Genomic DNA, 11,504 nt, shown 5'->3' on the forward strand with positions numbered 1-11,504 from the left:
AAGAAAAAATAAGAAATTTAAACTACGAAAGCGAAATAAAAGTGTTTGCCACTCCGGGCGATGGAACTCCTAAACTATGATCTTGCTGGCTGGAACGAGGATGACTGGAACTCCGGGAGCTTCTGGAACTCAGGTAATCATGGTTGTGTTGAGGAATGAGAAACTGGATTGGGCTGAAGAACTGAACTACCGAGAGAAATCTACCTAAAAGTGATGATGGTGAAAATAGATATCCATTTTTCTCTCCAAGTGGGTTCCTTTTATAGGGAGGCTTACCCTTGATTTTAGGGTAAATCATTATTGCAAGATGACTCTTTTGCCCTTAATTGTGGGTAATCAGCCTCAGCTATCCGTCTTCTCCATCTCGAACTGTTTTAGCATGTATACTGATCAGGATAGCAACATCCTGACACCCTTTTCACTTGAGTTATTCCGAAGCTTCCCTACTGGTTAGAACACTCAACCTGCACGCTTAAGCAACTTGTTTTGCAAATAAAGTTCAAATATGCACATCATACTGACCAGTAACCAAGGCCTAGAATACAACTTATCAGTACCTCCAGAGCCAGAACGTGCAATTTGGATACTCCTATCCAGACCCGACGCGCCCGATTCCAGCGCCTCCCATTAGTGTGCCAAGGCCCTTTTTTGGTGTCCTACCCGCGACCCGAACGTGACCCACCAGACGGGCCTCTGCTATATACAGCTGCACAGTCGCCTTACCAGCCCCTCCAGCCACCATCGCCTCCCTACCAACCGCCTTACAACAGTGTCGGCCATATGGAGCCTCTCGGCGTGGAACGTGATCCGGTGACGCCAAATTTGGAACCGAACCTACAGTGGGCTGCCTTGGTTTCACAGCTTGAGCACTTGACTGCAACTGTCGAGCAATTGGTTTCTCGGATGGATGCAAACAAACGTCGCTTGAGCGATTCACACGCTGCAATGTGTCCTCCACCAGACCCAACGTTCAACGTCCACCAGCCCCTCCGTTCAGCGTCGCACTACTCAGCTGCACCCTACACCGTGCAACCTCACATCAACTTCGACATCGCAGGCAGCCTTCAGCAACCACCAACGCAAAACTCCTCGCTAGCTCCTCCGTGCAGCCCCAATATCAATGGAGATGAGGGCGACGACGATGACCCACTCCCACTAGCCGTGATCTCTCAGTCGAGCGACTCCAATACTATTCCAACATCGGTCACTCATTTTGTACTTCTTGTTTTCCCCGGTTCTATAAAATTGAGGATTTCAAAGGGTGTGAAACGCGACTGCATTAGTTGTTCTCTCGGCAAGAGTAGAGTTCCACAGACATTTCACAATTTGGATGATATAGGTTTTAATGATGACGCGAATCCAATTGATGGTGATGTTGCAAGAACGAATCATCGACCAACATCGCTTGACGGTGATACACGGTGGATTCCTCCGCACAAGGACACGTCGTGTTTGAGCATTCTGGGACGCCTGGACAAGCTTCCTATTTTAACGATGAATTTTGGCAACCACAATGGTCATCCTTTGATGATTTTTGATGGAGGTGATGAAGGGATATGCTCTACTATTCGGTGTGCGTTTGATCCGGGAGGAGATACCTCGCCAAAGCTTCTGGTCGCGACACTCTTCGTTTTGTCGTGGTTTCCACCTTGATGATAATGTGAATTTTAACCGCGGGGGAGTTGATACGAGCATATTCCTAAATTATCTCCATATCTTATTATTCATTTAGCATTGATTTATCTTATCTTTTCCATAGTTAGTTATTGATTCTCCATATCTTTTGCTTATGATATTATTATATTTGATTTACTAGATTTTGGTAGGATATTATTGTATCCCCACATATTATAAATATGTGTAGGAGACCTTCATATTATTCATTCAAGAAATATCAATCCAGTTTATCCTTTATCGTTACTTTATCTTTTATTGTACTTTATTTTCCGCAAGTTCATCTCGTCAAACCCTAATTAACCGAGAACCCTAGGCTGCTCGACGGGAGGATCCCGCGAACGAACCTAACCCTTCTCCGTTGACTTCGCGCTGCCGGAACCGATACGAGTACCCTCGTATCATCTACATTGCAGCTTCAGGGCTGCTCTGATCAGCCTACCCCATCTCCTTCCTTAACCGAGATTGTGTATCTTTTCTCTTTGTTTTATGTGCCAAATTTGATACCCTCTTTGGTGATAATATTGTAGGTACCATGGCTGCCAATGTTTGGAGTCTTGTGGGTGCCAAAATCGAGTGGAAGAAGAGAAGAAGATGGAAGTAGGGGTTGGCTAGTATACCACTTTGTCTCCTTGCCAAAAAAAAGTATAATTTCTAGTGTGTAGTGATAGAATCCTTAAAGTGAAGGTGTTGTGTTCCACCATTGATGCAAATCATATATGTGTAGTCCTTTTCAAGAAGTAACCATATACTACTTGTATTTTCATCATTCTTGTAAAAATACTCCTCAAGTATTTTTTCTAATAAAGTATATCTTTTACCTTTATCCTTGAATTAATTTATTTGCACTTTGATTCCAAGTATCTCTTCGTCCAAAAAATTTTTTTATACTCCAAAAATCTGTGCACGAAAACTCTGGTGTTACACTAATATTTTACTATCTTTTTAAACATAAATTGAAATTTGGAAAGTAAAGGTATATACCTTATTAAAATACTACTCCATGTATTTTTTAAAGTAAGATATATAATCTTTTAAATTTGTATTTTTGAAAGTAAACGTATATAGTTAACGTTCCAAAATTAGTACTCTTATAAACAAATAATCTGTTTTATGGATGTAGGAGTAAATAGAGTAATTAAGAATGTATATGAACAACTTAGAAATTTAATTAAAACTAAAATACGTATAATGGAGTATAAAATTACAAAACATCATTTCCCATTCCATTGCTTCAAGATTTTAATTTGTACGTTCATAAGATTGAATAATTGATTTGTTACAGGTAGATTTATAACAGGGATAATTTAGTAAATAAACAATATAATTAATAACAAAAATAATTTAAATAAAACTGATTTGGTCCTATTTAAAAGGTAAGGGTATTATGTATGTAGAAATTATGCACGTTTATCTTTTCCTATCTCAAAATATATTCTATTTCGGATGATAAGTGTTTATTTTTGAGTTAGCGTTACAATAAATTCAAATCATGTATAAAAAATCATCATAACCTTTTTTTTTATATTTTCTCCAAGAGTAAGGTTAAACATAAACTGTTATATTTAATGCAATTTAAGTGATATTAATACACCTCAAACGTAACAATTATTTTAAGAATCTTATACCCTGAAATTTAAAATACATTTTTTTATCTAATAGTAGTAGTATTTATCAACATTTTAATTTGTTTTATTGAAATAGTGGACGAGTGGGATATGGAAGCAGGGGATAAACTTTGTTTATTTGTATATTACTCCCTCCGTCCCCAAAAAATATGCACTTTGGGTTCGATACGGGTTTTAATGTAAAATTCGTAAAGTAGAGAGAGGTAGAGAGAAAAAGTAATTAAAGTATTGTTAATTGAAAATAGGTCTCACATCATTAGAGAGAAAAGACTACAAAATTAGAAAGTGCATATTCTTAAGGGACGAACTAAAAAGGAAAGAGTGCATATTCTTGTGGGACGGAGGGATTATAATTTAGTTCATATGTATATATTAATTCTATTTTCTTTTTATTTATTCCTATTTATTATGCATAAAATAGTTATAAATAAATATTATCATAAAGGGCCATGTTAAAATATGTATTTAGTATCCAATCTACAACTAAGACCAATCCTATATATCTTAAAATGAGTGGATGAGATTAAAGTTCACGTATTTTAATAAATATAGTAGATAAAATGTCAATAAAGGGGTAAAATAGTCAATCTGTTATAACATAATAATTTTCATGGTTCTTTTTATATCAATATAGTGTATTATAAATATCAACACAGTGACATGAGAATCTCAAATTAAGCACCTGAAAATATCAAACATAGTTTTATTGATATTCTACATGCATTTAGGCATGCACAATCTGAACCGGACCGCCGGTTAACAGGCGGTTCGGAACCGCCGGTTCATGAACCAGAACCACCGGTTCGCCGGTTCAAACCGTCGGTTCATGAACCAGAACCACCGGTTCGCCGGTTCAAACCGTCGGTTCATAACATTAAAAAAAAGTAATTATTATTTATAAAAATCAATTTTCATAAATAAATAAATACAATAATTTCATAATAGCCCATATTTATTTGTTGGGCCTGTGATTCTAAGAACCATTCTTGGTTGTTTCTCTTTTATAGAGACATCCTTGAATATTTTGTGTTTCACTTTCAATGTGGGACAAATATATTGAAATATTTTCTTGTATAACTACATGTTTAAATCATTCATTCATCTTTTTCCAATGTGGGATACAAAACTTTCTTTTGTTTTCTACTTTTCTTTATTTTTACTACATTTTATTATTCACTAACTTTATCTTTATTTTTGTTATGATTCATTTTTTTAAGACAAATTTATAGATAATAATATAATCAAATAGAATAGTTCAATTAAATTTGAATATTGCATGTTGCTCATAATTTGTATATTTATAGAATGTGGGTGTGTTCAAATAATAATAATAATTAGATTTAAATGTGCTCACTTTAAAGAATTCTAAGAAACCATTCTTGGTTGTTTCTCTTTTATAGAAACATCCTTGAATATTTTTTGTTTCACTTTCAATGTGGGACAAAATATGTTGAAGTATTTTCTTTTATAACTACATGTTTAGATCATTCATTCATCTTTTTCCAATGTGGGATACAAAACTTTCTTTTGTTTTCTATTTTTCTTTATTTTTTACTACATTTTATTATTCACTAACTTTATCTTTATTTTTGTTATGATTCTTTTTCTAAGACAAATTTATAGATAATAATAGCATCAACTAGAATAGTTTAATTAAATTTGAATGTTGCATGTTGCTAATAATTTGTATATTTATAGAATGTGAACGTGTTCAAATAATTGGATTTAAATGTAAGTATGTTGCTAATTTTTCTCAATATATTGATTAAAATGTGAAAAATAACAATTAATATAATTGGTATAATAATGATAAAAATAGATAACTAAAGAATGATTTGTTTAGTGGTATAATATAGTTTATATATTTATATATTAGTAGTAGACTAATTGTATGATTTGTATAATAGTTGTTATTCTAATAGACGTAGTATAATTTATATAAATAAAATTATTATTTGTGAATATATTCTTGATAGATAAGAATGAACAATTATCGAGTAATATGATTTGTATATAGATAAATAATTATTCATATTATAGTTATCACTAGATTAATACAATTTGTATAATAATTATTCTCTTAATGTGTATAATGGTATTTATTAGTTAACATACACATAAACTTATACACAAACAAATCGATAATGATAAAGAATTAAAAAATAATACTTTATGTAATTATATTTGTTGTTAAGTTGTAATAATAGAAGATAGTTAAGATATAAACTAATATAAACAAAGATGATGGAGATGTATCATGTAGTTATAAATAAGGAGTTTTATTCCACATTGAAAGAAAGAGCAACACATCTAAGAACATGTAGCTATAAAAGAGAATCATCCAACACACTCTCTTTGAAATTGTAACTTATAAGTTGTGACTTGTAGTCTTGTTGAAATAAACACTAAAACGAGAAGAAAATTTTTTTTTGAACAGCAGAACCGGCGGTTTCGGCCAAAAACCATGGTTTTGAACCGCCTCGTGAACCGACAGTTTTTTGAACCGGAACCGCCGGGACCCTTGGCAGGCCGGTTCCGGTTCATGGAAATGGTGAACCGTGAACCGCCGGTTCCGAACCGAAATCGGCGGTTTTTGAACCGTGTGCACACCTACATGCATTATATTAAGATAGTTTAGAGAAATTATTGATATAAAATCTACTTTCAACATATACGGAAATTGAAATAAAAATTATAAAATTTCATCAACCGATCATCATCGGAACATATACAATTGAGATATCGTTAGAATCCTTATGAAGTTACCTTTAATATGATATATTTTTTAAGAAAAAATAATTTAAATCGAGAGAGTTATGTAAATTTAAAATTTTAAGATGATTTTGAGAAGGGAAAAAGTGATTAATTTTAATCATATATAAGAATTTACATTAATACCCTTTAAGCTTATTTAATACTTTTTAATTTAAAATTATTCATGTGGCATTATTTCAACCACTAGATATCATGTAGTCTATCAAATATTATTGTTAGTGTCACTGTTACTAAATCATAACATAATATAATAATTTTAAGATATGATATAATACATTATCCTAAAATTTAATAGAGGCACTTCTTTTGGGTATGAAGTTTAACAATAATGTGTTAAGGGGATGGTGAATAAAGTAAGAGAAATGAAAAAAATAATAAAGTAATAGAGAGTATTATTTTTTGCCAAAAATAAAAATAACTCAGTTATCTTCGAACTTCCCAAAATAGAAAAACGATTCAATATGATAAACAGCTCATTATACGTATGATATCAAATTGTATATTAATATGATTATTACTTTTTAATACTCCCCCCGTCCATGAAAAATAGGGCTATTCCATTTTTATCCCTCGTTTTAGAAAAATATAATAAATAGTTAAAGTGGAGAGAAAGAAAAGTAAGAGAGAGAATAATATAGACAAGACCCCTATTTTTCGTGGACGGAGGGAGTAGTGTTTAATACTCCGTCCGTCCCAAGGAAGATGATCCCTTCTTTGAGCGGCACGGGATTTTATGTAACTTTATTTTGTGTGTTAAGTGGAGAGAATAAAGTAAGAGAGAGAATAAAGTAGAGATAAAAGGTGTTTTCATTTTTAGTAATGTGTCATCTTGATTCTTGATTGGAGTAATGTGTCATCTTGATTGAGACAAACCAAAAAGAAAAGTTGGTCATCTTCGGTGGGACGGAGGGAGTACTATTACACCCTTGTGTAGATGGCCATAATGTGGCCGCAAACTTTTGTTGTTATTCTAAGGGAAATGCTATGTGGCCACATTATGGCTGGCCATAATAGGATATTTTGGTCAATATACATACCAAACAATTAATAAATTAATAAAATCATAAAGATATTCATATATTCTGATTTAAAAGTAGTTATAGATATTAAACAATTAAATTATAAAATATTAAACAATAAATTAAAGTTTAAAAAAACTGAATGGATATCTAACATAAGAAACGAAAATGAGCTACATATTCAAAGTTCCGAGATGATTTGATGACTTAGTCTTTTATGTGTATTATTTCGGGACAAAGGGTAAATTAGTCTTAGATAATTGTTACTTTTAAGATGAACTAAATCCAAGTAAATAAGCATTAAAGGTAACAATATTTTATTTTTATGGCCAGCCACATTATGGCCATTTAGCACTACTCTTATTCTAAACCCATAAATAGCATCATATCTTTTTCTTCACTTATTATTTTGGATTGAAAATTATACTAATAAATTTGGTTTTCAATTATGAAGAAATAAATTTATTTATTCTATATTTAATTATTTTATGGTTATGAAAATTATTTAAATACTACTATCTCACTTAAAATTTAATGACATTCTTTTGAATTAATTCGATACTTATTTTATTTTTCAAAAAAATATAATCAACGCTATATTCCAAAAAAATACTAAGCAAAGCTATAGTTCAATTGATTTGAAATTTATATGTTTATATAGAAAGGATTTGCGATAACGTTTTTAATAATCTATAGACCTATAGTGATATTTGTAATTTTCGAGGGATCTAAAATGTACAAACTGTATTTTTCAGCGAACATATCTAAAGTTCCATCTCGGATAAATATTACTTTAAACCCTGAATTATAATATCTTTATTCAAATTGTTTCGAACCAAACAAATATTTAATTTAACACACAATTGCAAAATTATTATGCGTCTCTCTTTGCCACCGAAATCTTAACGTAGTTCGCCGATTGACATCATATAGTATTACTATCTGTTAAATAACATTACAAAAACATGAGGTTATTTTGTACACTAATCCTTAAAAAATGATGCTACATCAAGATTTTAGGATCCACGAAATAGACGTATGATATTTTTGATACAAAGTCAAATTGTTTGAGGTTTAAATAGTCTGGGTTCATCCGAATTCACAATTCAAAATTTGGAAAAATCCTAGCAGATGAATTTGTTAAGCAAATTGAAACTATAGTTTTCTTTATACTAATACAATCTTAATACATAACTAGTGAACCTCTAATTTAATCTGCATAACTAACATGCTTTGAGATTGTGATATGTTTATACCAAAACCCACACTAATGATCTTCACGTGTAAATATATCTGCTATGCATATACATATATTGTCTATATCTAAGCTAATTTTGGGTTCACCGCCATTTACCTAACTGCTGCAAGATATCTTACATTCGATCTCTCCAACATTAGAAGCAATCATCATGTTCCGTGCTTTGTATGTGAAGTTTCTAAGGTGCTACCATCAACCACTTGCTTTAGTTTATGGTCAATTACTTCAATCTTTTGCTGCACGTCAATGAGTTAATAGAAATAAATTTTACTTGAATTTGAGTGTAGATACTGATAGAAATCCATGGGTTCCATCCTAAAACCAATTGGTAATAGGAGGAGGGGCCCATGAGACTTATATACTAGTTTCAGTTTTCTCTTGACACCGACGTGGGACAGTTATATGTTATATTTTTAGTTTCAATTGCCAACAGATACTAATGGATGTATTGTGTTTGTGTGTGAGATTTATAGCTTTTCTTATTTGATTAATTTATCTCCGAACCTGTGATGATTCGGCAGCTCCATTCGAGCTCGTGCCAACTGTAAACTGCACCCCTGATGCTATCGGGGTGCGTTTGAGCTCGAATGGTCTGCAAGACGAGCATGATCCTCGTGTTCGAAACTCGCCACAGACAGCGTTGGTTGCAGTACTGATTTTGGCGATATAGTTGGAAGATTGATGCGTTCCTGAGGAGGATCGTTGGGATTTGTGGCGACCGGACTCGTAGGGACCGCCTCGATGCGTGGGGCGGGCTCATTGCTACCAAAATTCTCTGCTAATGTTGTAGCAGGAGACTGTTCCTCGGCAGAACTAGATTCAGGCGACGTGGATCCTGGCGAGGTAGTTTCTGTGATAATCTCACCAGTACTAGTCTGCAAGCCAACTACGGAACTAGATGATGGGATAATGCCTCGTTTTTTTCCATTTGCTGTGGGCGGCCTAGTCTCGCTGTCCTCGGCTTCAGACAGACGGGATGAGCCCGCCCATGAGTCTAGGCCGTCCCAAGAAGTGTTTCGCTCCATTTCCGTGTCATAGGCAGAGGCGTGGTCCTGGTATGACATGTTCTCGCCGATTGTGAGCGGTGGGGAGCTAAGCTCAGACACCTCGACTTGCATGTCGGAGAAGGTCATGCCGTGGTGCTTTTGGGGCTTGTCGGGGAAATATTGCTGCTTCAATCTGCTTGCATTCTCTAGGGCAGAGTTGGCATAAGTGAGATTGTTTTCTTGTAGATGATTGTTGCTCTCCCTCTCGATGTCTGGGATGGAGACACAGTTTCTTCGGATCGAGAGCGATTTCAGTATGGCCTCTCTATTTATTTTGCAAACGGGCGTATGATCCTCGTCAGATGAACCACCGCTCGAGGCCTCACTCAAGCTTTGGTAGGCTAGTGCCTTAGGCCTCGTGCTCACCGTACTACGATTATCAGTCTCATTCTTATGCACTTGGATGACTTCCTTGATCTCATCATTGTTGGGTTGATCGCTCTCTAAATTTGGCTTAGAATCCGGACCCGAGTCAGGCACGTGTCCGGATTCCACCTCCGTTGTAGCACCAAAATCCGTGTCTGTCACGATTCATGGAACATTAAAACAGAGGAGCTAAGCAATACGAGATGAAATTCGACAACCGGTCATGTGCTATTTTGTAATAATACTCCCTCGTCCAAAAAAAAACTACTTTTGTCATTTTGGATTGTCCCATGAAAATAAACAACTTTTACTTTAGGAAAAAATTTATATTTAATGAGGTGACCCTAAACCCTATTCTCCACTAAAAATACTCTAATCACTTTTTTTTCTATCTGTCTCTTACTTTATCAATTGCATTAAAACTCATATCATTTCAAAAATGTTCTATTTTAATGGGACATGGGGGGTATTGTTTACCTGATTCTTCCGTTTCTGGCCTCGGGTATTTATATCTGATGGACGATCGTCGTCGCCTGAACCCGAAATCATCAACCAACGGCGCGTCGTCACGATCCTCGAAGAAGTCCATGGGCAGAGAATGGCCAAAGCTAAAGCTCTCGTGCCTACAAAACGTAAATTCTTTGTTATGCCCTGTTGCAAACTCATGTTGGAAATTGTCCCCTGTTAGGTCAGGCTTTTCCTCTTGTGGATCATACGGAATGTCGAACGGATTCCTCGTGGGTCCCAACATTGACGGGGCAGACCCGGGAGAGATCTGAGCGGTGGATCGGCTAGAGCTACCCCATTTTGGTACAACGATGGGAGGCATCTGAGCCCCTATCATAGCATCATTTTTCATCAAGGACCTCCTGGCATGTTGGTTCACCACCTTCTTGGACCGCCGCCTCGCGATCAAGCTATCAAGCCTCTCGGCCTCAACTATGTTCACGTCCATGCCATTCCCACTCTCGTCTCTTGCATCTCCCTCGTCGTTGAGGAGCTTAAGGCTCATCACCACCTCTGGGTTGCTGTAGATTCCACTATTTAACGGAATGTCTTCTCGTATCTCTTTGGGGCTCTCTTCAACGAGTGCCTTTTTATCAACTACATCCTTGTCTGGCTCGGTTAAGTTATATCCCTCGCCGTCTGCATACTCATCCATAGCAACGGTGTTCCTCTTGTCCGCAGCATAGGGTTCGGCCCCACTCTCGATCTCCTTGGCCTTTCTCTGCCTCACGGAATGCACGCGCAAGTAGACCTTCTTGATTCTCTGCCCCCCCTCTCCCTCCTTCTCTTGCTCCTCCTTGCATCTTCGGATATCCCGGAAGCTGAGAATCACCCACGTGGAAACGACGGGTGGGAGTGAGTAGAACGTGATCCAGAACAAGAGAGGGAAACACATGTAGATGAGTAACAACAAAAATGAACATAATGTAACGTATGGATGTTTTTGGGGAACATTGATGCATGTGTTTTTTGATATTTGCATCATTTTCCACATGCAAACCTTGACATCATATGCGTTCAGAACCATATCTTTGGTATATTAATCAAGAATTGGTATCATGAATTCAGATCAAATGAGTTTACAGATTTGTTTTTTCTTCCTACACAATGATTAGAAAGGAAAGAACCAAAGTGTGTTGTTTTTGGATAGTGTAAAGGCATAATGAAGAATTTGAGATTAGTTGAGAAATGGACCGAGAAATGTGGCCAAAATATAGTAAATGTTTTTTTG

The 11,504-nt window shown here is 35.3% G+C and overlaps 1 protein-coding gene across 1 annotated transcript; it reads right to left on the bottom strand.

Moving 5' to 3' along the window:
• Positions 1–8,568: 8,568 nt before the first annotated feature.
• LOC121760710 lies at positions 8,569–11,168 on the bottom strand. The gene is made up of 3 exons (XM_042156342.1): positions 10,244–11,168; positions 8,859–9,921; positions 8,569–8,590 (listed from the first exon to the last, which is right to left on the bottom strand). The coding sequence occupies exons 1-2, from the start codon at positions 11,166–11,168 to the stop codon at positions 8,918–8,920; spliced, it is 1,929 nt and encodes a 642-aa protein (XP_042012276.1). The 3' UTR covers positions 8,569–8,590; positions 8,859–8,917.
• Between the last annotated feature and the right edge of the window lie 336 nt (positions 11,169–11,504).

This window comes from Salvia splendens, chromosome 13, assembly GCF_004379255.2.
Source record: "Salvia splendens isolate huo1 chromosome 13, SspV2, whole genome shotgun sequence".
NCBI lineage: Eukaryota > Viridiplantae > Streptophyta > Magnoliopsida > Lamiales > Lamiaceae > Salvia > Salvia splendens.